The following is a 27,739-nucleotide window of genomic DNA, read 5'->3' as shown; positions in this document are numbered from 1 at the left end:
CTTCTTCATCTTCATCCACCTTCTTTTTGCTGTTCCTTTTCACTCGTTCTCTATTTTATTCATTTTCTACTGCAGTTTTTTTGCTTCCATTTCTCTATGATTATTACGCTCTATTTCCTGTTTGTATTTTTACCTTCTGTTTTTATCTTGCCTTTTAATATTTTCTCTTTCACCGTTATTCTTTTGTAAACATTTTGCTTCCATCTCTTCCTTTATTTGTATTAATTCTTCTTCTTCTTCTCTTTTCTTGCCAATTTTCTTCTCCCTCTCGTTCATATTTTCAACCAAATCTCTTTCCCTCCCATGCCTCTTTTTCCTCTCCTTCCTACATCATTCTCTCCCTCTTCTCTCGTCTCCTTCCTCTAAACATTCTGTCTCTATCACCGTATTACTTTTTCACCCCTTTATTCCTTCTTTTCCCACATCTTTATCTATTTCTACAAAATGATTGTCTATTTCTTCCTCATCTAGTATTTTCTCTCCTACAGATCTCTTCCTCCTTTACGTTGTTTCTTTCATCCATTGCTCCTCTATCTCTCTTTCTATTATATGATCATCCACATGATTGGTCCTAGTGTTCTGAAAATGATATTGATAGCGGTGTCGAAACGTCAAATATACGAACGTTCAAAATCCTCAATCCTTATAGATTTGAATGGAAAATGCAGAAAATGGTCCAGAAATAAACTACTTTCTTAGGTCCATATAGTTAACATAAAGTTTGTCCAAAGTCAACATGAGATGCAGATTGTAGACCTGACTCTTAGTTAAGTATAAGTTGTACTTATGTAAGTTTTGTTCTCTACATCTCATACTAAACTTAACATTTTCCTACGTTCCATGATGAGTTACATAATAAGCTCATTGTGAAATTTGTGATTCATATAAAAATCCCATGATTTCAAAGTGACGCATTTTGTTTCCGTAACTTGATAGTCATCGAACTTTGATAAAGATAAGCTTTGCCACCTATTTTCTTTCAGTTAGTACTTTTCTTTTCTTCTTCATTCATCGTCCGTGCCTTTTTGGAATGAGAATGTAAACCCAAAAATGGTCGAAAAGTGCAGACTGTGATTCATATAAAAATCCCATGATTTCAAAGTGACGCATTTTGTTTCCGTAACTTGCTAGTCATCGAACTTTGATAGAGATAAGCTTTGCCACCTATTTTCTTTCAGTTAGTTAGTACTTTTCTTTTCTTCTTCATTCATCGTCCGTGCCTTTTTGGAATGAGAATGTAAACCCAAAAATGGTCGAAAAGTGCAGACAATTTCGGCTGGCCGTAGTGTGGACACGGCTGGAGACTGTAGAGTGTAGACCTTGTGAGCCTTTAAAGGATACCTACCTAAAGGTGATAACCGTGTGAAATTATGAAACGTTTGTTTTAGAAAGATCCTAGTTCCCTTCCCGATGATCTAATTATAGAAGTCCCGGCGTCTTCAGACGGTAATAATTACTATTGATGTCTCCTTCTAGTATCCAAGATATGTTCAAAGGCACCTTATAGGAAGGTTCCGGTAGATACCTTCAAAGGCTCTTTAATAGGAAGGTGCTTTGACGCGCGCCAACGTCATATAGGGGACTGATGTTTTTAGTGAATAGAGGAGAATTATCTAGTGGTTGTAGTTTTTTTGCGGTAGAAGAGGAAAATGACATTATGAGTAGGTAGGTAAGCATACGCATGCTCCCTATGATATACATAGATACCTAAACGCTATTCAGAGTTTTCAGAGGCAATTTTTTTGATTTAGTTCTGAGGACGATGTGTTATGTGTAGTGGCTTGATCAAGCATGGAGTTTATGATTCCAAGGAGATGATGCTGTAGATCACAGAGTTACAACTTCTTGGATTCTGCCCGAAGTGATCACTAGGTCACATGGTGATCGCCTATGAAATACCTGGAATGTACCACAGGAACAGGATGCAGGAAATTGGTCAGACCAAACACAGAGCGACGGCTTATTATGAAATAGACTGAATATAGAGTATAGAAGACTTGTCAGCAAAATTTTGTATCCCGGTAGGATATTACTTAACCTGAGTGTCCGCAGATTGAATAAAATTAGATTCAATGTCAACTCTAAGGCAGTAGGTACCTTTCAGGAGAAATTTTATCTGTGTTAATCATACAAATGTCTTGTTACCACCTACTAGCCTACTACACTTCTTACACTTAGTTAAATTTTATGACTTAAACTTGGATTCTAACTTCTAACCAGCAATCGGTAGGTAAGTAGGTATAAGTTCCAAATCTGCTTCATCATGTTTCATTCTAAAATTCTAATTTAGGTAGTATCCAAGAATTCCAATTACCATAATCTCATATAGGACATCTGTTTCATACACCAGCTCGACAACATGTTGTCAGGTGACACATATCAACACATGGTGCAGATATTCAACCCACCTGATTTCTTTCTGGAGGAAAATTCATAAAATCCTCGGGTGAGACAGGAGGGGTTGGAGGATTAAGGTGCAACAAAAACTCATTCTGAAATATTCAAGGTAAGGCAAAGTAAAATCTAAAATAGCGTAACTGAGCTTTAAAATATGTAATAATAATAATACTGATAATACTAGTATGTATGCACCCGACAATTTACAATACTTATGTTGGACCCTGTTGAACAAAATCTATCTACTATTGTAATCACTTAATGAGTGAAGGGTTTGTCCATCAGGTGAGACAGGAGGGGTTGAAGGATTAAGGTGCAACAAAAACTCATTCTGAAATATTCAAGGTAAGGCAAAGTAAAATAGCGTAACCGAGCTTTAAAATATGTAATAATAATAATACTGATAATACTAGTATTATGCACCCGACAATTTACAATACTTATGTTGGACCCTGTTGAACAAAATCTATCTACTATTGTAATCACTTAATGAGTGAAGGGTTTGTCCAGTGGTAAAGAGCTTGCTTACCGTGCAGAAAGTACCGGGTTCGGTGCCCACCATTGAATTTTTTGCTATTGTTTCGAATTACTGGTGTTTTCATGTTCATTCAGCATCTAAGCCTCCTTGACTAATTGTCATTCTTCCAATTTTTACTTCCTCCAGTTGTTCCTTAGGCCAACCACTCACTAGGTATCAAGTATTAGACCTGACCGGTACACCTGGTTAGGTCACGAGTTAGTTGAGCTGAATCCACTTCCGATGGATCTTTTGGTGACTAGGCCCCTTCTAGTCTCGTTCATATGGACCAGGCCTCCGTTTAGATACACCTTTACCTGAGAAGCTGGTGACTTAGTCAGTTAGCGATTTGTCCAGTGGTAAAGAGCTTGCTTACCGTGCAGAAAGTACCGGGTTCGGTGCCCACCATTGAATTTTTTTGCTTTTGTTTCGAATTACTGGTGTTTTCATGTTAATTCAGCATCTAAGCCTCCTTGACTAATTGTCATTCTTCCAATTTTTACTTCCTCCAGATGTTCCTTAGGCCAACCACTCACTAGGTATCTAGTATTAGACCTGACCGGTACACCTGATTAGGTCACGAGTTAGTTGAGCTGAATCCACTTCCGATGGATCTTTTGGAGACTAGGCCCCTTCTAGTCTCGTTCATCTCCAATTTTTACTTCCTCAAGTTGTTCCTTAGACCAACCACTCACTAGGTATCAAGTATTAGACCTGACAGGTACACCTGATTAGGTCACGAGTTAGTTGAGCTGAATCCACTTCCGATGGATCTTTTGGAGACTAGGCCCCTTCTAGTCTCGTTCATATGGACCAGGCCTCCGTTTAGATACACCTTTACCTGAGAAGCTGGTGACTTAGTCAGTTAGGACTTGCAAGTACCACTGAGACAAAGTAGACTTATTCAGGGTGTCCCAGAATTTAGACTAACTCAAGAACTTTTAACGCGATTTTTTTTTTCTCTTTTTCCTCAAGAGGTTTGATAGAGGGAACTGTAACTGTTAAGGGCGAAGAGTCCCGAAAGCGAAGAAGGAAGGAGGGCAGGATAGGAAAAAGCGAGCCGTTCCGAGAACGAACCTTATCTGTTTAGGATAAAATCCCCTCCGGGCGGGAATCGGCTTTGAATCATCACCCAAGTAAGCGCAACTGATCTATTCAGCATTAGGCTAGGCACTCTTTCCCTCACCCAGCCTGAGTGGGGGCGGGAAAAGCCAGCAGCACACGATTGCCCCCATGGCCACCCATCCAAATACCAACCACGCGCAACGTTGCTTAACTTCAGTGATACAACAGAGTCTAGGGATCCTCTTATTGGTTTGGAATAAAAGTTTCAAATTTTGTAGGTCCGATAGGTAGGTAGAGGTACATGTTGATAAATGTTCACGTAACAATCCTAGCATATAGGGTGGTATCAAAGTAGGTACCTACCTATCAGTGGCACACTCCATTTGTCAAGGGTTTTGGTTTATCTTGCCTTGGGATCAATTTAAAAAAAAATTAATCATCAAATTTTTAATGAAACAATAAAAAAGAGAAAAAAAAGCACATTGGTTTTCTGTATAGGTAACTCTGTAGGTAGATATCTACATACATATCGAACGGTATTAACTGCTATTTTTCCTTCTCCTTTTTAATGGAGGGAAAATCATAGAGAAATCCATTAAAAAATCATAAATATGTAAATAAAAAAACAAAGACCAATCAAAATATTTACCTAAAAAAAGAAAAAAAATTGAAAATAGTAAATAAACTAATAAATAAATTATATATATAAAAAAACAACAAAGATGGGAAACTTTGGGTGAAAAAAAAATATCTCTTTTGACCACCTCTCCACCGCTCATCATCCAACCGCCCCGCGCCAGTCATCCCCGGTTAAGCCATTCCGCTCCTCAACATTTCCCTTTACTCGAATTCGCCTCACCAGTTAGCATAAAGCTCGAGTCAACTTTCTACCTATGGCACCCGGTATGAGTTAATAGACAGGTACACATACAGCAATATGTTTTTTTTTTTTTTTTTTTATCGATTTTATCGTATGACAGAAGAAGAAGAGGAAGGAGAAAAAGGAGGAGAGGAAGAAGAAGGAGAAAAAGGACTAGGAGGAAGAAGAAGAAGAAAAAGAAGAAGAAGAAGAAGAAGAAGAAGAAGAAGAAGAAGAAGAAGAAGAAGAAGAAGAAGAAGAAGGAGTAAGAGGAGGGGCTTTGATAGAGGGAACAGCAACAACGGAGATGATCTCCGTCCCGAACTAAACAGAAAAGGAAGACAGGATAGCAGAAAGCTAGAGATTCTGAGATTGCCATTCCTTAAGGCGGCCACTCACGATCCGGTATACCGGATCCGGTGACCGGATAGGTATCTGTTTAGGATGAAGTTCGCCCCGAGCGGAAATCTGCGACTTGGCGCTTGCAAGGCAGGCATACGACCTCCTAAGCCATGTAGGTTTGGCGAAGAAGAAGGAGAAGAGAAGACGATTTTGTATTTACGGTGATGATAAGAGTGTTTCGCACATCGAAGCGTTTACCCCTTCATGTGAGTTTAATTACAGTTAGGTAGTTGTAAAGTAACTTCCCGAGATCCAGAGGCTGTTGATAATAGTGTATGGTTAATAATGGTATAGCTGATAGCGTTACCACACAGGCAAGTGAAGCCCTGGAACTGAGTTTTTCATCTCGGAACTGATATCTAGTTCTGATTTAATCTATTCATCAGCCCTCGAGTAGCATAAGCACTATTATTATCCTCTTGCATAAGGCCAGACTAGGTAAGATTCATAGGCGGCGATAGGGGGGGGCTTGGGGGGCTTAAGCCCCCCCAAACAAGAGGATGGTTGAAGGAGACTGTGCTCGGACAATCTGTAAGCTTTATCAGTGGTTAACAATCACTTGAACATTGCAGACCTAGGGGCTGAGTGTTAGAAATGCCCAGATGGTTTGCCATATTTCACACTAGCCAAACCAAATCCGATGCAGGGACATAGAGGCATAGCTGGGACTGAGCTAGCCGATCAAATGGCGAGAATGGTTAAGACCATGCATTGGGCCCGAACCAGTGATAGGACTCAGAAGATCTTGGGCCTGTCAAGAGATATGAACTAATGGTTCAGAAAATCAGGACTCAGGGACTCAGGCACAGCCAAACTGAAAATAAAATTCATCATTCTCCAAATCCGGTCCCCTAGTCTTCTGTGGTCCGCTGGTCTACTGTAATCCCCTGATCTATTGTCCTACTCTGGGTAGAACCGCTCTGGAATCCACTCCTATAAATAACCATTCGATCACTACCAGATCCACCAAGACAACCAAATATGACGCGTGGTGTCCACTGGAAATCCATGTCCACTAAACATTGAATAGGTACCTATCTACTTGAAATAGAATAGGTATCTACTAAGTACTTCCACTAGAAGACATTCCGAGTGGGATGCAAAGATTGTGAAGAGTGCATACGTCAGAAATTTGCCAATGTGAGAAGAAAATCCGACCGGTATATGATACTGTTCCCGAGTCCTAATATGGTCAAAGTTATTGTCCTACTCTGGGTAGAACCGCTCTGGAATCCACTCCTATAAATAACCATTCGATCACTACCAGATCCACCAAGACAACCAAATATGACGCGTGGTGTCCACTGGAAATCCATGTCCACTAAACATTGAATAGGTACCTATCTGCTAGCAATAGAATAGGTATCTACTAAGTACTTCCACTAGAAGACATTCCGAGTGGGATGCAAAGATTGTGAAGAGTGCATACGTCAGAAATTTGCCAATGTGAGAAGAAAATCCGACCGGTATATGATACTGTTCCCGAGTCCTAATATGGTCAAAGTTGGTGAAAGATCAGACGAGTTGGTAAAAGTTCAAAGTTGCTGAATAGAGCCCGCGACCTAGCGCTTACAAGGGCACTACCCTGGAAGCTAAGTTGGCTAGCTAGTAATCAAGGAGCTATCTGCCGAAGAAGTACTTTCTGTGCGAACAGTTCAAGAGATATGATCCTCGGAACAAAATCAAGACCATCAGCAATATAGGAACCAGAGAGCTAGGTCGGTTTGATTCCTTTACCCTAAACAGATGAGGTCCGTCTAGGGCGAAATTTATCCTAACCAGGTAAAGTCTCAAAACGGTTGGATTTCTCCTATCCTCTCCTCCTCTCTTCGCTTTCGGGACGATAAGGAGTCCTCCGCTGTTACAGTTCCCTCTATCAAACCTATTAAAAAAAAATCCATTGCTCCTCTATCTCTCTTTCATCCTTTCTTCATCTATTTTTATATGTTTCAAGTCTATCTCTTCTTTATCTAGCTTTCCCTATACCCTCCTCTTCCTCCTTTGAGATAAAGGAGTAGGTACTTGTTCCCTGTCGCGTATAATATCTCTAGTAGCGCGGTCAAACTTTCTTGACTTGGCGGGGCGGAGCGCTACCGCGCTCCTTAATATGTTCAAAGGCACCTTATAGGAAGGTTCCGGTAGATACCTTCAAAGGCTCTTTAATAGGAAGGTGCTTTGACGCGCGCCAACGTCTGACTTTAGGGTACACGACGATGTCTGGAAACCAGAGGTATCTGCCACCTTTATTCTCTGTAATGTGTTGCGACAGTCTTTTGATTTCAATTGTCAAAGGCGTCTGTCTGCATATTACCTACACTACACTATTATGTTACGAACTGTTATATCATGCAAAGGTGTCTGCGGTATTGTTATTATTAGTATTACCTACACAATAATTATTATGTCATTCAAAAGATTTCTGGGATAACTGATATACCTAAGCATAATTATATCTAGGTACTCGTTTTATAATTTATACCGACTCCTCTAATAAAGACGTGTTACTTGGGTCTTCTTTTGTTTTTTCAAGACTAGCCCAGAGACCTCTGGTTTCTAGATAGTAAGTCTTTTTCTTCAGAATTAGGTAGGGGTACTCGTTTTATAATTTATACCGACTCCTATAATAAAAACGTGTTACTTGGGTCTTCTTTTGTTTTTTCAAGACTGGCCCAGAGACTTCTGGTTTCTAGATAGTAAGTCTTTTTCTTCAAAATTAGGTAGGTAATCAAGTGTAGAAGTCCAATTTGGCTCTCCAGTCAACCATCATTCCCTTCTATCTTTCTTCCTTTTCTCCTTCATCTTCTATTTCTATATGTCTCACGTCTACCTCTTACTTATTTATCTAGCCTTTCCTCTCCTCTCTCCATGTCCTTTTTTCACTTTTCCTCCCTCATCCACTTCCGTTCTCTCTTGTCTACTATTTCCTCTAGAAATGGATTCTACATGTTGTTATATCTCTTCTTTCCTCTCCTCTGGTTCAGACTTATGTGGCGTATGGTACAGGTGGGCCAATAAATGGTACGTTTTTTAGGTGGGCGAATAAATGGTACACTTACCCTAGTAAGTCTTTTTTTTCAAAATTAGGTAGATAATCAAGTGTAGAAAAAAGTTCAATTTGGCTCTCCAGTCAACCATCGCATAAGGATTTGTGCTTTTTCTTGCGAAGCCTTTGATTCTCTTCCAGCTAGCTAGTTATTGCTGCTAAGTTAGTAGTTTGCTATCAAAAGTCATAAAGTCATGTCAAGTTAGTAGCAAATAGCTATAGTTAGCAATAGTTCTCTCTTTTTCCACGTTTCGTCCTTCATCCCTTTTCCCTCTTTCTTTATCAATTTCTTCCTCTCCTCCCTCTTTGTCAGTTTTTCGTTCTTAATTTCTTTAATCTCTTCTACTGTCCTTTCTTCATTCATTTTTTTTATATGTTCAGCGTCCATCTCTTGTTTATCTTTCCTCTCATATCTCCTCCTCCTTTGTTTCTTTCATACATTTTCCTTCTATCTCTCTTCCCTTCCTTCTTCGTCCATTCCTGTATGTTCCGCTTCTATCTCTTCTTTATCTAGTCTTTCCTCTCCTCTCTCTTTGCTCTCTTTCTACGTTTCGTCCTTCATCCGTATCCCTTCCATATCTCTTCCCTCCCTTCTTTATTCATTTCTATTTTCTATGTGTTCCGCCTCTATCTCTCCTTTATCTAGTCTTTCCTCCTTCTTTCTTCCACGTCCCTCGTCTAGTTTTCATGAATTAACGTTATTCAGAGCTCTCTCTCTCCTCTCTTTTTATCGTCTTTATTTTTCCGCTCTCTACCTACGCCATGTATTTCCATGCTGTTTTCCATTCGCTCTCGGGGGTGGGGTGGGGAAAGTTCGCTTTCCAATGTTTCAACTTTTTCGTTCAGTCTTAAGCCGTCTGTCTGTCGGGATACACTGATAGCTCCCCCATTCCAAGTTTTTTGAACTCTGTGTGGACTTTCGAATCTTTGCCTTCTCAGCTATTTGACTTGGGAACGTTTTGTGTGTGCTTTGTGAATTAGTTTTTTTGGCGCGGCAAATAGCATCGAACTTGTGTGTTTTTTGGGAGTGTGTGTGTCTTTTGGCGGAGTTTTTGTGTGAACTTTTTGTCTTTTTTCTCTATTATCTAAAGCTAAAATTGCTAAAATTTCTTTATTTTTATTTTTCTCTGTTTTTAATCTCGCGGACTGATGTTCATGTGCTTTGTCTTTACCCTTTTGTGACTGGTGTTGAATTGTTAAAGGTTTGTTAAGTTTAATTTTATTATTAAATTTAATTCAGCTATAAATAAAATTATAAAATTACCTAAAAGGATTTTTCTACCTTGTATTTTCCTGGCAATTTTTTACTGTTCCTATTTCTGGTTTTATCTGGTTTATTGAATCACGGGTAATTAAATCTCTATTTCTTATTTCTTTTCGATTAATTGATTTTGAATAAAACTATTTACGATTTGTCTTATTCTCAAAACTATTTACGGTCCATTTTGTGCTTTCCTTACCCTTTCTAAGTTTTAGGAGTGCGTTTTTGAATTTGATAGTCGATTTTGTTCTTCGGTAACTTTTGACTGGAAGTTGCTGATTGCAGATTCAAATTTTGAAGGAGTAAATCGTCAGTAAAGGTAAGTCAGCAATCTTATTTATTAATCCTCTTCTCTCTCTCTCTTCCTTTCAATTCCTCTCTCTCTCTCTTTCTCTCTCTTATTTGTAGGGGTTTAACTGTAGGTATAAGTGCTAAGGTTTTATTGACATTGGTTTTAGGAAACCATTAATGTGTTGCGACAGTCTTTTGATTTCAATTGTCAAAGGCGTCTGTCTGCATATTACCTACACTACACTATTATGTTATGAACTGTTATATCATGCAAAGGTTTCTGCGGTATTGTTATTATTAGTATTACCTACACAATAATTATTATGTCATTCAAAAGATTTCTGCGATAACTGATATACCTAAGCATAATTATATCTAGGTACTCGTTTTATAATTTATACCGACTCCTATAATAAAAACGTGTTACTTGGGTCTTCTTTTGTTTTTTCAAGACTGGCCCAGAGACCTCTGGTTTCTAGATAGTAAGTCTTTTTCTTCAAAATTAGGTATAGGTAATCAAGTGTAGAAGTTCAATTTGGCTCTCCAGTCAACCATCGCATAAGGATTTGTGCTTTTTCTTGCGAAGCCTTTGATTCTCTTCCAGCTAGCTAGTTATTGCTGCTAAGTTAGTAGTTTGCTATCAAAAGTCATAAAGTCATGTCAAGTTAGTAGCAAATAGCTATAGTTAGCAATAGTTGCCTACGTCAGCGTTTATAGATTTTCGACTAGGCTTTATGGGTTTCGGAAGTCGTTAATGTGTTAGACACAAGACGGATGATGTATTTTCCGTCCTATCTCAAATAAATTCCGTCCTATTGCAAATAATTCCCATTCCGTCCCTCCTTATCCCTCCTCTGCCTTTAAACTCGATCTCAAAATTCAGAAGTTCAGTGAACTCTAGAGCCAAATCCGAAAAAGGCCCGACTGTAATGTAAATGTAAATGCAATTTCCTTGTGTTACCCTATTGCAAATAATTCCCATTCCGTCCCTCCTTATCCCTCCTCTGCCTTTAAACTCGATCTCAAAATTCAGAAGTTCAGTGAACTCTAAAGCCAAATCCGAAAAAGGCCCGACTGTCGCGCAGAGAAAACGCCCGATAATCACTCAGAAAAAAGGGACGATAGTCTGATTGGGCCTATGATACTGTTCCCGAGTCCTAATATGGTCAAAGTTGGTGAAAGATCAGACGAGTTGGTAAAAGTTCAAAGTTGCTGAATAGAGCCCACGACCTAGCGCTTACAAGGGCACTACCCTGGAAGCTAAGTTGGCTAGCTAGTAATCAAGGAGCTATCAGCCGAAGAAGTACTTTCTGTGCGAACAGTGATCCTCGGAACAAAATCAAGACCATCAGCAATATAGGAACCAGAGAGCTAGGTCGGTTTGATTCCTTTATCCTAAACAGATGAGGTCCGTCTAGGGCGAAATTTATCCTAACTAAGTAAAGTCTCAAAACGGTAAAGGTCGAAAATTCAATTTTTAATTGCCGTTCTAATGAAAAAGTTCAAAGAGCTGTGACGTCAGATTTCACGTCTAAATTGATTGGGCCCAAAAAATAAATCAGAAATGAGGCTTCTCATTTAGAATTCTACAGTAACCAAAGGTGGTACAAGTTATCTAACCAAACTTTCGTGAGCTTCTAAGCCCAGGCTTTGTGAGACTTTGCGTTCGTGCCACTATAAAATTGTAGGTATCATACAATTGTGGCAGACATACATACAAGTGTTGTGGCAAAATATCAGTGAGACAAAATATCGTTCCAAAAATCCCGCCGTGTGTAAACAGGAGCTACCTAGTCGGTTCACAAATTGCTGTGACCCATAAACATATCCACCCGCTATAATCTGCCAGCCGTCAGCTCTGAGTCAGCATTTTCTAAATTGCTGGTGGGACCGGATATTTCGTGCTAGCTTGTCACTGCGATGTGGTAACTGCGGTTTGGTCATGATGGAAACTATAACTATAATGGATAATGACAAATAATATGATAAATAATAACATGACAAATGATAAGATAATGACAGACGCCCCCAGTGTCATGTGAAAACGCTAGAACAATCGGTATCCGTAGGATATCATGCGATCCGTGTGGAACTTCACTGAAATAAGTAACTACTTGCGTCAAGAACAAATCAAGGAGGGGTCCTCGTTTACGTATTCTGTGAAATTTCTTATACTGGACTGGAAAAAATATCTATTAAATGATAATTATTTTCGCCCCGATTCGAGTGTGCTTTTAAATTCCTCAAAAGGTCTTTTTCTTTGTAAAATATATATAACGTTTAAAACGTCCTTTTTTACTTCCTTAACCTAAATTTTAAATACAAATAAAACTTTTTGGTCTTTTTTTAAATTCCTAAATTCATAATTTTTTCACCTTTTTAATTAACGTTTGATTTTTTAATTATTGCTCCTTCTTTTTAATCATATTTAATGTGATTTGTGTTTGTGTGTGTGGCTCATTTGGATTTAAAGGATTTTACCAATCTATTTGCAAGCAATAGATTTGCAACATCTGATGCGGACAGAGATTATAAGCAGGTAGAAATTTGTATTATTTTATTTATCAGATTTAAAATGTCTTAAGCTATTCTGATCAAAATCACTTACAAATTACAAAATGTAATTTTTATACTTGCACATTTTTAAGAAAAATGATAATTTTAAGGAGATTAAATATGCAAAAGATTTCTTTCACCTACAAAGTCGACTAAAGAAAAAGATTAAAAAATTGTACGAAAAATTGCCTAACGAAGAAGGTAATAAGGATATTAGGCTTAACATTATGTATATTAGGCTGTTTATATCGTTATCGTAATTTGAAGAAATATTATTTAATAAACATTTGAAATATTAGATATTCTCATTATCTTATACGATTCAACTTGGTATGATATGATCATCCACATGATTGGTCCTAGTGTTCTGAAGATGATATTGATAGCGGTGTCGAAACGTCAAATATAGATACGAACGTTCAAAATCCTCAATCCTCATAGATTTGAATGGAAAATGCAGAAAATGGTCCAGAAATAAACTACTTTCTTAGTCCTTATACTTAACATAAAGTTTGTCCAAAGTCAACATGAGATGCAGATTGTAGACCTGACTGTTAGTAGTGTTAGTTAAGTATAAGTTGTACTTATGTAGGTTCAGGAGAAGAGAAGACGATTTTGTATTTACGGTGATGATAAGAGTGTTTCGCACATCGAAGCGTTTACCCCTTCATGTGAGTTTAATTAAAGTTAGTTGTAAAGTAACTTCCCGAGATCCAGAGGCTGTTGATAATGGTGTATGGTTAATAGCGTTACCACACAGGCAAGTGAAGCCCTGGAACTGAGTTTTTCATCTCGGAACTGATATCAAGTTCTGATTTAATCTACTCATTAGCCCTCGAGTAGCATAAGCACTATTATTATCCCCTTGCATAAGGCCAGACTAGGTAAGATTAGTCCGTTCTTAGTTCCCCATCTCAAGGCGTCACTTCTATTACCGCAAGTCGCGCGTCGCACGCGGGGTATCAGATTTCGCGGTCGGCTAAATTTAGTAGCGGCTCGGCGCGCGGTGCAATACGCCTCTTGCGGGAGGTATCTCAAGGATGTCTATACCCGCCACGCCGATCAAAGTAGCTCCCGGCCCTCCTGTAGTAGGCTCTGCTAAGCGGTGAGAAGCGGTAGTGTTGGGAGTTTGCGGTTACCCGGTGTGAGTCAACTTGATACAACCGCAAAGACGATCTGGTTAACTGAGAAGGAGAAGTGTGTATCTACTTGTACGTAGGTATAGGGGACTGATGTTTTTAGTGAATAGAGGAGAATTATCACCGCAAAGACGATCTGGTTAACTGAGAAGGAGAAGTGTGTATCTACTTGTATTAGGAGATTGATGGTTCTAATCTACTTGTACGTAGGTATAGGGGACTGATGTTTTTAGTGAATAGAGGAGAATTATAGAGGAGAATTAAATAGTGGTTGTAGTTTTTTTGCGGTAGCGTTAAAAGAGGAAAATGACATTATGAGTAGGTAGGTAAGCATACGCATGCTCCCTATGATATACATAGATACCTAAACGCTATTCAGAGTTTTCAGAGGCAATTTTTTTGATTTAGTTCTGAGGATGATGTGTTATGTGTAGTGGCTAAATTAAGCTTGGAGTTTATGATTCTAAGGAGCCGATGGTGTAGATCACAGAGTTACAACTTCTTGGGTTCTGCCCGAAGTGATCACTAGGTCACATGGTGATCGCCTATGAAATACCTGGAATGTACCACAGGAACAGGATGCAGGAAATTGGTCAGACCAAACACAAACACAGAGAGACGGCTTATTATGAAACAGACTGAATAGAGTATAGAAGACTTGTCAGCAAAATTTTGTATCCCAGTAGAATGTTACTTAACCTGAGTGTCCACAGATTGAATAAAGTTAGATTCAATGTCGACTCTAACTCTAAGGCAGTACCTTTCAGGAGAAATTTTATCTGTGTTAATCATACAAATGTCTTGTTACCACCTACTACCCTACTACACTTACACTTAGTTAAATTTTATGACTTAACTTGGATTCTAACTTCTAACCAGCAATCGGTAAAAAGTGTGGAGTCGGCTTTAGACCAAATTCAGCAGGTACCTAGCAAGGGTGCCTGAGAAACTTTCAAATTTTACTTTCCCACAAGTTTTATTTTGAGATTCTGATTTTCCTTGTCCGCACCAGTGGCGTGTGGTACTTGTTCGCACCAGTGGCGTGTGGTACTTTTAAAGTTTTACTGAATTTGTTTTTCGAATGGTGTACTGTTGATTTAATATTTTCTCTTTCACCGTTATTCTTTTGTAAACATTTTGCTTCCATCTCTTCCTTTATTTGTATTAATTCTTTTACCAATCTATTTGCAAGCAATAGATTTGCAACATCTGATGCGGACAGAGATTATAAGCAGGTAGAAATTTGTATTATTTTATTTTTCAGATTTAAAATGTCTATTCTGATCAAAATCACTTACAAATTACAAAATGTAATTTTTATACTTGCACATTTTTAAGAAAAATAATGATTTTAAGGAGATTAAATATGCAAAAGATTTCTTTCACCTACAAAGTCGACTAGAGAAAAAGATTAAAAAATTGTACGAAAAATTGCCTAACGAAGAAGGTAATAAGGATATTAGGCTTAACATTATGTATATTAGGCTGTTTATATCGTTATCGTAATTTGAAGAAATACCTATTATTTAATAAACATTTGAAATATTAGATATTCTCATTATCTTCTATGATTCAACTTGGTATGACATGATCATCCACATGATTGGTCCTAGTGTTCTGAAGATGATATTGATAGCGGTGTCGAAACGTCCAATATACGAACGTTCAAAGTCCTCAATCCTCGTACTGTTGAATTCTTAACGAAGGAGACTGTGGTTTGAAACTAAGGAGGGGGATAAAACATCAAATTTATCAACACCATTATCAGTGGTGTAGGTTGTATTTTTTTTCATTTGTACGTAGGGGTAAAAAAAAGAACACCAACAACAACCTCAGTGGTGTAGTGGTTAACGCGTTGGACTTTGGATCTGGAAGTTTGTGGTTCGAGTCCGGGTCAAGTCATGGAATTTGGTCCAGAAATAAACTACTTTCTTAGGTCCATATAGTTAACATAAAGTTTGTCCAAAGTCAACATGAGATGCAGATTGTAGACCTGAGTACCTGACTGTTAGTTAAGTATAAGTTGTACTTATGTTAGGTTTTGTTCTCTACATCTCATACTAAACTTAACATTTTCCTACGTTCCATGATGAGTTACATAACAAGCTCATTGTGAAATTTGTGATTCATATAAAAATCCCATGATTTCAAAGTGACGCAGACTGAATAGAGTATAGAAGACTTGTCAGCAAAATTTTGTATCCCGGTAGAATGTTACTTAACCTGAGTGTCCACAGATTGAATAAAGTTAGATTCAATGTCGACTCTAACTCTAAGGCAGTACCTTTCAGGAGAAATTTTATCTGTGTTAATCATACAAATGTCTTGTTACCACCTACTACCCTACTACACTTACACTTAGTTAAATTTTATGACTTAACTTGGATTCTAACTTCTAACCAGCAATCGGTAGGTAAGTAGGTATATAAGTTCCAAATCTGCTTCATCAAGTTTCATTCTAAAATTCTAATTTAGGTAGTATCCAAGAATTCCAATTACCATAATCTCATATAGGACATCTGTTTCATACACCAGCTCGACAACATGTTGTCAGGTGACACATATCAACACATGGTGCAGATATTCAACCCACCTGATTTCTTTCTGGAGGAAAATTCATAAAATCAGGGCGGGAAATTGATTTACGAGGTGTCAATATGCAGGGACGGACATCCAAGAGGAAAAACATGGTTGAAGGAGAATGTGCTCGGACAGTCTGTAAGCTTTATCAGTGGTTAACAATCACTTGAACATTGCAGACCTAGGACTGAGTGTTAGAAATGCCCAGATGGTTTGCCATATTTCACACTAGCCAAACCAAATCCGATGCAGGGACATAAAGGCATAGCTGGGACTGAGCAAGCCGATCAAATGGCAAGAATGCTTAAGACCATTCATTGGGCCCGAACCAGTGATAGGACTCAGAAGATCTTGGGCCTGTCAAGAGATATGGACTAATGGTTCAGGAAATCAGGACTCAGGCACAGCCAAACTGAAAATAAAATTCATCATTCTCCAAATCCGGTCCCCTAGTCTTCTGTGGTCCGCTGGTCTACTGTAATCCCCTGATCTGTTGTCATACTCTGGGCAGAATCGCTCTGGAATCCACTCCTATAAATAACCATTCGATCACTACCAGATCCACCAAGACAACCAAATATGACGCGTGGTGTCCACTGGAAATCCATGTCCACTAAACATTGAATAGGTACCTATCTGCTAGCAATAGAATAGGTATCTACTAAGTACTTCCACTAGAAGACTAGAAGACATTCCGAGTGGGATGCAAAGATTGTGAAGAGTGCATACGTCAGAAATTTGCCAATGTGAGAAGAAAATTCGATCGGTATATGATACTGTTCCCGAGTCCTAATATGGTCAAAGTTGGTGAAAGATCAGACGAGTTGGTAAAAGTTCAAAGTTGCTGAATAGAGCCCGCGACCTAGCGCTTACAAGGGCACTACCCTGGAAGCTAAGTTGGCTAGCTAGTAATCAAGGAGCTAGCAGCCGAAGAAGTACTTTCCGTGCGAACAGTTCAAAAGATATGATCCTCGGAACAAAACCAAGACCATCAGCAATATAGGAACCAGAGAGCTAGGTCGGTTTGATTCCTTTATCCTAAACAGATGAGGTCCGTCTAGAGCGAAATTTATCCCAACCAGGTAAAGTTTCAAAACGGTTGGATTTCTCCTATCCTATCCTCCTCTCTTCGCTTTCGGGACGATAAGGAGTCCTCCGCTGTTACAGTTCCCTCTATCAAACCTATTTAAAAAAAAAAAAAAAAACAATTTCTCTGAAGTTCTCTTCTCTCAAGATTTCACCACACACGATAGTCGAACTAAAACACTAAATCAAAACGATCAGCTATCAACATTGGAAGTACTTTCAGCAATATGAGGAATATCAGCAATATAAGGACCAGACCAGCTATCAGCAATATAAGGAATAAGGACCAGAAGGACAGATGTGCCGCTGGAAAAGGACAGGTGTGGGGACTTCGCCATTTCTACTCTTGGACATTCTGCTCGCTTGTCGTACACTATGTGTCATACCGGACTATGATGTATTTATCGGCAGTAACTGTTTGCCCGGGGCAGTGCCGTGGCCACACACCATCGGTTTACACAACGTTTGTGAGGGATTTCTTGCGGTGAATGTCCTGGGGTTTAGTGCGCAGCCACAACGGCGAGTATAGAGGGACCATCGCAGAAAAAATACTCAGCTCAATTTCTTGACTTTCCTGCGAGGGTTGGTACCTGGTCAATGCTCCGTTTAGGACACTTCTATTCAATAGCATGGTTTGTTTTCTCTAGGGTCGGTACTAGGTTCGAGGGTTGAGACTCCGTTGTGGATGCCTACTTAGGATATCGTTGAGTAAAAGCTGATACTGTATGGCTACTTTAAGGCTCTGGAGCTGGAGTAGGTAGTCTGGAGCTCTAGATTCCTTTCCGAGTTTCCCCTCTTCTGAGCTTGTTTTGTGTTTTCTCTCTTTTTCAATTTGAATTTTTTTCTTCAATATCCTGAGGTTTTTGATGATTTCAGTGACTTCCAAGACATAATGGGGATACGACACTGACTTTTGTCCATGATACAAAATAACTATAAGAGTAATGATATTTTTATGATTGTTTATTTTCTACATGATATTTTCTATGAACTTGAAAACAGATGTTCCATAAAGCTTGGAACTTGGTCTGAAGACGAAGACTCGTAGAGTGAAACAGACAAGTAGAAAACTGTAAAGGTCTCATGGAAGTAATCGAATCTAAAACCAGACAAACGTTTATAAAAGTTTACTCAATCACAAGGAATTCTGAATGTGTTAATCATTTTTAAATGTCTACTAGGCTAGTTGCGTTCGAAACAGACCGATTACTCACAATATAGTCAGAAAACAATTAACACGATCCTCGTCCTTGCGATAATGTAACACGTGACGATAATTATCGAGAAATTGATGCAGAACCCGAGACGAAGGGTCTGCAGGATTTTTGCTGACTTTGCAAAATCAAGCAAACGAGAAGGAAAAGAAGAACTGACTTACTGAGAAATACTCTTTGAATATTCAAGTCTAGCTGGGGTACTGGGAGTTGTTGTAGCGGCTTTAGCTTTCGCAGAATGGCGATAGCAGAATAAAGAAAAGATGTCTTTTTGTATCTGCTATACACCGGGGTGATGGTCTCTAGCTCTAGCCATGTTAATTTTGCGGTAGCGTTAAAAGAGGAAAATGACATTATGAGTAGGTAGGTAAGCATACGCATGCTCCCTATGATATACATAGATACCTAAATGCTATTCAGAGTTTTCAGAGGCAATTTTTTTGATTTAGTTCTGAGGATGATGTGTTATGTGTAGTGGCTCGATCAAGCTTGGAATTTATGATTCTATTAAGGAGCCGATGGTGTAGATCACAGAGTTACAACTTCTTGGATTCTGCCCGAAGTGATCACTAGGTCACATGGTGATCGCCTATGAAATACCTGGAATGTACCACAGGAACAGGATGCAGGAAATTGGTCAGACCAAACACAGAGCGACGGCTTATTATGAAATAGACTGAATAGAGTATAGAAGACTTGTCAGCAAAATTTTGTATCCCGGTAGAATGTTACTTAACCTGAGTGTCCACAGATTGAATAAAAGGGACGTGTGAATATCGCGTATTGTCCTCCATACATAAATCGATGCTTAGGTATCTATCTAGGTGTTTTATACATAAAACACAAATGTTCACATAAAATTGTATATATTTTCTACATAAAACACATAGCTAACACATCCATAAAATTGATATGATTTTCATTCTTACTCTTGATTGGATCCACACCATTAACTTTGGCGTGAATTATAACTATCGCGTGAAACCTTCTAACATTTAACTGGTTTTAACTACTGCACGCCAGTCTAGTTAGCTTGGAAGTGCGTCTGCCTTGTAAGCGCTAGGCCGCGGGTTCGATTCCTTCAATGTCGACTCTAACTCTAAGGCAGTACCTTTCAGGAGAAATTTTATCTGTGTTAATCATACAAATGTCTTGTTACCACCTACTAGCCTACTACACTTCCACTTAGTTAAATTTTATGACTTAACTTGGATTCTAACTTCTAACCAGCAATCGGTAGGTAAGTAGGTATATAAGTTCCAAATCTGCTTCATCAAGTTTCATTCTAAAATTCTAATTTAGGTAGTATCCAAGAATTCTAATTACCATAATCTCATATAGGACATCTGTTTCATACACCAGCTGGACAACATGTTGTCAGGTGACACATATCAACACATGGTGCAGATATTCAACCCACCTGATTTCTTTCTGGAGGAAAATTCATAAAATCAGGGCGGGAAATTGATTTACGAGGTGTCAATATTCAGGGACGGGCGTCCAAGAGGAAAAGCATGGATGAAGGAAACTGTGCTCGGACAGTCTGTAAGCTTTATCAGTGGTTAAATGGTGCAGATATTCAACCCACCTGATTTCTTTCTGGAGGAAAATTCATAAAATCAGGGCGGGAAATTGATTTACGAGGTGTCAATATGCAGGGACGGACATCCAAGAGGAAAAACATGGTTGAAGGAGAATGTGCTCGGACAGTCTGTAAGCTTTATCAGTGGTTAACAATCACTTGAACATTGCAGACCTAGGACCGAGTGTTAGAAATGCCCAGATGGTTTGCCAGAACCCACCTGATTTCTTTCTGGAGGAAAATTCATAAAATCAGGGCGGGAAATTGATTTACGAGGTGTCAATATTCAGGGACGGGCATCTTAGAGGAAAAGCATGGTTAAAAGAGACTGTGCTCGGACAGTCTGTAAGCTTTATCAGTGGTTAACAATCACTTGAACATTGCAGACCTAGGACTGAGTGTTAGAAATCCCCAGATGGTTTGCCATATTTCACACTAGCCAAACCAAATCCGATGCAGGGACATAAAGGCATAGCTGGGACTGAGCAAGCCGATCAAATGGCAAGAATGCTTAAGACCATTCATTGGGCCCGAACCAGTGATAGGACTCAGAAGATCTTGGGCCTGTCAAGAGAACAAGGCAGACGCGCTACCAACCAAGTTGGGCTGACTTCTTGAACTTTTAACTCGACTAATTTGCATTTACTTTGTTTGTTTGTCTGTATGTCTGTCTGTGTGTCTGTCTGTTTGTGTGTCTGTCTGTCTGTCTGTTTGCATCACGATAGCTCTTAAACGCTTTGTCCGATTTTGATCAAATTTGCCAAACATACTCAAAACTTCAAGGATACAAGGTTGATGGTTCAAGTTCAAGGTATGAAAAATATTGAGGTGTATTTATAACTCTTGCATCAGAGAGATAGCCGCTCTTGTCCGCGCGACCGAGTCTTCTTTTTGTTCTTGTTCTTCTTCTTCTTCTTTTACTACACCTTTCCCCAATCTTATTTGGGGTCGGCGTTACCCTCCTTTATCCTTGACAGGATATACCTATCCTTGCCCTGGTGCATTCGACGGCATTACTACATTATACATACAGTGAGCTAAGATCTGAAGTAGCAACCACAAAGTGGTGGGAGAACCATCAACCATTTCGCCAGCACCTGAGAGCTCCTCACAGGAGGGCTCGTCAGACTGTGTTTGGCCGGCGTTCAGATTATTATTTAGGGTAATGCCGTCGAATGCACCAGGGTAAGGATAGGTATATCCTGTCATCCTACAACTACCCTCCTATCTAATGCCTCCTCCCTTCTCCACATCCCTTTTCTCTCAAGTCTTCCTCGACCTTACGCGACTGCGTCCACCCTGTATAGATCAGCGTAGAGAATTATTCTAGGTAGGGCACCAGATATGTGTTGCATATTATATGCCCAAGTTCCAGCAGACCTTCTAGACATCGTAGGAGAGAAAGTTATACACCGAGTGCTGAACAGTACTGAAACTTTACCCGCCAGGAATGATAGGAGAGAAGAGAAGAGAAGAGAAGAGGTAGAGAAGAGAAGGGAAGAGAAGAGAAGAGAATAGGAGAGAAGAGAAGAGAATAGAAGAGAAGAGAATAGGAGAGAAGAGAAGAGAAGAGAAGAGAAGAGAAGAGAAGAGAAGGGAAGAGATGAGAAGAGAAGAGAAGAGATGAGAAGAGATGAGAATAGGAGAGAAAAGAAAGAGGAAGAGAAAAGGAAGAAGTGAAGGAAAGTAAGAAGAAAAGAGAATAGATGAGAAGAGAAGAGAAAAGTTAACCAAGTGAACAGTATTGAAACTTTACCCGCCAGGAATGATAGAAGAAAAGAGAACAGAAGAGAAGAGAAAGGAGAGAAAATAAAGAGGAAGAGAAGAGGAAGAAGTGAAGGAAAGTATGAAGAAAAGGGAATAGATGAGAAGAGAAGAGAAAAGTTAACCAAGTGAACAGTATTGAAACTTTACCCGCCAGTAATGATAGAAGAAAAGAGAACAGAAGAGAAGAGATGAGAATAGGAGAGAAAAGAAAGAGGAAGAGAAGAGGAAGAAGTGAAGGAAAGTATGAAGAAAAGAGAATAGAGAAAATGGTGGAAACTAGAGAAAGAAGGGAAGAGAAGTAGGTACAGAAAGAAGGAAGAAGTTAACCAAGTGAACAGTATTGAAAGTTTACCCGCCATGGCGCATGGCGTAGTGAAAGAAGATAGAAGAGAAGAGGAAGGTAGAGAAGAGGAAGGAATGATAGAAGAAAAGAGAATATAAGAGAACAGTCAGGATAAATAGATTGATGAGAGACGAAAGGCTGAGAAGAGAAGAGACAGCACCTGAGAGCTCCTCACAGGAGGGCTCGTCAGACTGTGTTTGGCCGGCGTTCAGATTATTATTTAGGGTAATGCCGTCGAATGCACCAGGGTAAGGATAGGTATATCCTGTCATCCTACAACTACCCTCCTATCTAATGCCTCCTCCCTTCTCCACATCCCTTTTCTCTCAAGTCTTCCTCGACCTTACGCGACTGCGTCCACCCTGTATAGATCAGCGTAGAGAATTATTCTAGGTAGGGCACCAGATATGTGTTGCATATTATATGCCCAAGTTCCAGCAGACCTTCTAGACATCGTAGGAGAGAAAGTTACACCGAGTGCTGAACAGTACTGAAACTTTACCCGCCAGGAATGATAGAAGAAAAGAGAAGAGAAGAGGAGAGGAGAGGAGAGGAGAGGAGAGGAGAGGAGAGGAGAGAAGAGAAGAGAAGAGAAGAGAAGAGAAGAGAAGAGAAGAGAAGAGAAGAGAAGAGAAGAGAAGAGAGCTCGCGGTTCCAAAGGGACCCGCGGTTCCCGGTTTGGCCACCCCTGCTCTAGAACCTTGTCAATATGAACAATATTTCTATTGAAAATAGAGCCAACTTGAAAACTAATGGTGATATCTTGATTAGTAGGATCTTCTAATCTTCTAGAAGTCAAGCTGCATAGTTTCGAAATGCTTCCAAGACGTCTCTCTAAATGTTGCTAAGATGTTTCGAAATGTTGCTAAGGTCTTATGACCGTGTCAGATACTACTCTTCCAATATTGTGCAACTTGGATCGCGGTATCATTTGCTAGCAGCAGGTCTTGTTCGTTGCAGGTTAGCACCTAGGTTTGGACAGACGAGAAGATGGGCCTCGTCTTGTCTTGTCTTGGATAGATCCACAGTCGCACAAATCATCTTCACAGAGTCCCCCCCCACACTACTACTATCTGCCTTAACGCCGGAGAGAGAGAGAGGGAGAGAGAGAGAGAGAGAGAGAGAGAGAGAGAGAGAGAGAGAGAGAGAAAAATAGGAGAAGAGAAAAGATAGAAAGAGAAGTGAAGAATAGAACACAGGGGAAGAAAACTAAAGAGAAGAGGATAGATCCCGTTTATCTGGCAATCCGTTCTCGGAACGACTGGTATATGGTAATTCATTCTCGGAACGACTGGTATATGGTAATTCGTTCTCGGAACGACTGGTATATGGTAATTCGTTCTCGGAACGACTGGTATCTATATGGTAATTTGTTCTCGGATATATGGCAATTCTCCTAACTCCAAACACCGGACACCATGTAAGATTAATCTATTTTGATAACGTAATTTAAAATCCTGCCCTCTTTCATTTCGGGACGACAATATCTCCTTGCAAGATAAGCAATTTCCTTTGTCGTCTACTAGGAATTCCATGACTATAATTCCTAGTCATTTCACAACCAGAAGATTGATTCCATCATAATTAATTCCAAGCAAATCTGAAGTCATAAGTTACTTGGTAATTACTAGCAGTAAATCAATAGAATGATTTCGATTTTCGATTCAAAGAAGTCTCTCTTGATTCTGTGGAATCAGCATTTTCTTGATTATTTTTTTCTTCTTTGTATTTTTCTGCTTCGCCTTCTTCTTCATCTTCTTCGCCTTCTTCCACCACTTAGTCTTCGTCTTCTTCTACTTCCTCCTTTTCTCCTCTTTCGTCTTTTTCTTCTTATTCTTCTTCCTCATCCTCTTCATTCTTCTCCTTCTGCCTCTTTGTTTTCTCCTTCATCCTCTTCTTAGCCTTCTTCCTCCTCCTCCTCCTCTTCCTCAAGTTTGGAAACTTCTCCCCTCCTCTTCTTTTTATTCCTTTTCCTCCTCTTCTTCTACTTCTTACTGATAATTCGCCAACTTTTATTGCAGATTCCCTCGTGAGCGTACGGCACAGACCGTTTTGCGATTAGAGTATGTGCACATAAATACAGGTCCCTATGTAAACTATAGGTAGATACATAAAGTACATACTTTTATACATAGCAATATTAGTTGGATAGTGAATAAAAGTTGAAAATTACAGGGTGTCCCAAAGTTAACGTACCAAAGGGGTGATTCACTAGGAGGAGGAGGAAGAGAGAACAGCAAAGAGATGAATGATGATAAGGAGTAGAGATCAAGAGATGTCTTTTATAGAAAGTTTGGTTAGTACAGGCTCGTAGATAGTTCACTATCTGTACCTTTTATCCCCTTTTGGTTGACACTTCTATTTTTATTTTTATTTCTAATAAATATAAATAAAAATTAAAATAAAAGTGTCTAGCATGGCTGAAAACTTGTCCCCACTCTCTAAATCTAAATAAAAAATCGTGTTTCAGTCATCTTTTTCAACGTACAGGCTCGTAGATAGTTCACTATCTGTACCTTTTATCCCCTTTTGAAAAAAAAGTAAAAATAAATAAATAAAATTGGGTGACACTTCTATTTTTATTTTTATTTCTAATAAATATAAAAAAATAGAAGTGTCTGGCATGGCTGAAAACTTGTCTCCACTCTCTAAATCTGGGATTTCATTATGAAATAAAAAATCGTGTTTCAGTCATCTTTTTCAATATGACAGGTATCGAAATTTTTGAGTAATGTCCAAATCTCCAAATTTTAAATAACCCCAAGATCGGCAGATCAGCCCAATTTGTGTTATGCGACAGTTCGGTAGTATGGGCAATCATTTTTCGGCTGATCGCTATGAGTTGGTTCGTCGAGTTGGCAAAGGATCGTTTGGTGACGTTTATATTGGCCGGGACAAGACGAACCAGGAGGTAAGGTTTCTGAGAGAAGATTCGGTTAGCTATACGGTTCGGTTAGAGATCCATTCGATTAGATACTTAAGAGAATAGGTACCTCCAAATGGTTATCTCAGTTGATTTAAACGGGAAAACGCGAAATCTGAAAAGAAAATTGCCAATACAGTGATTGGTCTGTACTGTCAAGGTCAAAAGTATGTCGAACTGATGTGATGTGTGAATAGTTGAATACTTAACAACGCCCCCACAATCCCCAGATTCAAGGTAGCTGAACCTGGTTTAGTGTGTCCCGTTGCTATTTTAGTCGTCTACTGTTACTAAGTAAAATGATAACAGCGCTTATCAGTTTAGTGTTTAGAACTGGTCTAAAGAGACCCTTTACTACAGCAGTAAGCTACTATTGTGGTCAAATTTTCAAACAATGTTGAGCATAAAATTCCATACCTCGGTCGGGATTGAATCCACGCCTTGCAGATAACAAGGCGACCTTTTTCACCATTAACACTACCAAGGCAGGTAAAACAGGCATCCTCCTAAGATGAGAATAGATTCTCTATGTCTATCCCACGCAATGAAAAACGTATGCAGATTAAAGTGACGATTATGTTAATACAGTTACCATAATTCCTTTGTGTCACGTAAGTAGTACCTTATACCTTATTAGACTGTCAGCTTAGGACCAGATGTCTATGCAACACTTGGATATAATACTGTAAGCTAAAAGAAAATGCCCCGCAGGAAGTTGCCATGAAGGTGGAACCCGTCCGGAACCCCGTCCAGCGTCTCTTTTGGGAGCGCAACTTCTACGAGAAGCTACACGGTGCCCCGGGCGTCCCTCACGTAATGGGCTACGGCACATCCGGCGACTACAACATCCTCGTCATGGAGCTCCTGGGTCCGTCACTAGAAGACCTTTTCCAGTATTGCTCCAAACGATTCTCGCTCAAGACCGTCCTTATGTTGGCAGACCAGATGATCAGTCGCCTGGAGCACGTTCATAGGAAGAAAATCGTCCATCGCGACATTAAACCGGACAACTTCCTGATGGGCGTGAGGGAGAATTTCAACACGGTGTACCTGGTGGACTTTGGACTGGCCGTGGACTTTTGTCCGAACTGTCCGCCGCGAATTAGGACGCGCGGGTTGACAGGTGAGCGTGTTTTTTCTGGAGAGAGTGAAAGTCCTTTGTTATCACCTAGATCACCCACCTATCTATCATGGTCCAAGTGGATTAAAACATACAATTACTCGGATGCTTTCTGACACACTCCGCGGTGTACCTGGTGGACTTTGGACTGGCCGTGGACTTTTGTCCGAACTGTCCGCCGCGAATTAGGACGCGCGGGTTGACAGGTGAGCGGGTTTTTGCTGGAGAGAGTGAAAGTCCTTTGTTATCACCCAGATCACCCACCTATCTATCATGGTCCAAGTGGATTAAAACATACAATTACTCGGATGCTTTCTGACACACTCCATTTGTCAAATAGCAAAGGCTTACTTTTACCGCTCCACGATGTGAGGTTTAATTTCTAAACATCCACATCCCCCACCCATTACATGTCACTCAGCTCACCCCATGACCCACAGGCACCGCCCGCTACGCGTCTGTCAACGCCCACCAGTGGCTGGACCAGTCCCCTCGCGACGACTTTAATTTCTAAACATCCACATCCCCCACCCATTACATGTCACTCAGCTCACCCCATGACCCACAGGCACCGCCCGCTACGCGTCTGTGAACGCCCACCAGTGGCTGGATCAGTCCCCTCGCGACGATCTGGAAGCGTTATGCTACACACTGGTTTACTTCCTCCGCGGAAAGCTCCCATGGCAGTCCATCAAGTCGGACAACGAAGAGACCCGAATGCAGCGCGTCACGGAAATGAAACTGACGATGACACCCGAAGCCATCTGCGAAGGAACTCCTCCGGAGTTTGCCGAGTTTCTCCGATACTGCCGGGGACTGGCGTTCAGTGAGGAGCCGAACTATGGGAAACTTCGCGATTCGTTTCGAAATCTGCTGGAGAATAAGGAGCGCTGTGAGTTTGATCTGAGGTATGACTGGACGTTGCTTGAGCGGAAATAAACGCAAGGGAGAGTGAAGAAATGTTTGGCGTTGTTCTTTTTCTCTTTAAAGTAGTAAAGCGTCTTCGAAGAGGTTTGGAGGGAACTGCAACTGCCAATGTTTTATCGTCCCGAAATCGAAGAGAGAAGGAAGACAGGATGAGAGAAAGCCAGTCGTTCCCGTTGCTCGAGCGGAAATAAACGCAAGGGAGAGTGAAGAAATGTTTGGCGTTGTTCTTTTTCTCTTTAAAGTAGTAAAGCGTCTTTAAAGAGGTTTGGAGGGAACTGCAACTGCCAATGTTTTATCGTCCCGAAATCGAAGAGAGAAGGAAGACAGGACGAGAGAAAGCCAGTCGTTTTGAGAACGAACATTATCCGTTTTTAAACCGCAAAATTAAACAAATCCATAAAAATATAGCTTCCAAAGAAACTTCCCACAGTGGGATTTCAACATCCCAACATCTGTTGAATTTACAATCAGAACATATCAACATAATAGGAATATTATTTAAAACAACTTTGTTTAAAGAGCTTTAAGCTTTATTCTATGTTTAAAGCAATTCCCCCTCATTTATTTTCATATTAAATATTATTGCCCCCACCATAAAACTGTATGACTCAATCACACTGAAAATAAAGAACCTAAATAGTTCTCGTCTTCAAAGTCAGGGTTGTTT

The 27,739-nt window shown here is 39.8% G+C and overlaps 1 protein-coding gene across 1 annotated transcript; it reads left to right on the top strand.

The window, feature by feature from the left end:
• Positions 1-24,782: 24,782 nt before the first annotated feature.
• On the top strand, positions 24,783-27,105 carry LOC103511931 (casein kinase I-like). Its single transcript, XM_026825550.1, has 3 exons — positions 24,783-25,013; positions 25,737-26,148; positions 26,714-27,105. The coding sequence occupies exons 1-3, from the start codon at positions 24,894-24,896 to the stop codon at positions 27,082-27,084; spliced, it is 903 nt and encodes a 300-aa protein (XP_026681351.1). The 5' UTR covers positions 24,783-24,893; the 3' UTR covers positions 27,085-27,105.
• The last annotated feature ends 634 nt before the right edge of the window (positions 27,106-27,739 follow it).

Source organism: Diaphorina citri, unplaced genomic scaffold (assembly GCF_000475195.1).
Source record: "Diaphorina citri unplaced genomic scaffold, Diaci psyllid genome assembly version 1.1 scaffold771, whole genome shotgun sequence".
Taxonomy (NCBI): Eukaryota; Metazoa; Arthropoda; class Insecta; order Hemiptera; family Psyllidae; genus Diaphorina; species Diaphorina citri.
This window is presented reverse-complemented; position numbering and strand designations above follow the sequence as displayed.

Bases quoted from the DNA above. Each gene is read 5' to 3' on its own strand.
- LOC103511931 (XM_026825550.1), top strand. From the start codon at position 24,894: ATGCGACAGTTCGGTAGTATGGGCAATCATTTTTCGGCTGATCGCTAT. The intron at 25,014-25,736 runs GTAAGGTTTCTG...AATGCCCCGCAG, and splicing joins GGGACAAGACGAACCAGGAG to GAAGTTGCCATGAAGGTGGA. The intron at 26,149-26,713 runs GTGAGCGTGTTT...CATGACCCACAG, and splicing joins TAGGACGCGCGGGTTGACAG to GCACCGCCCGCTACGCGTCT.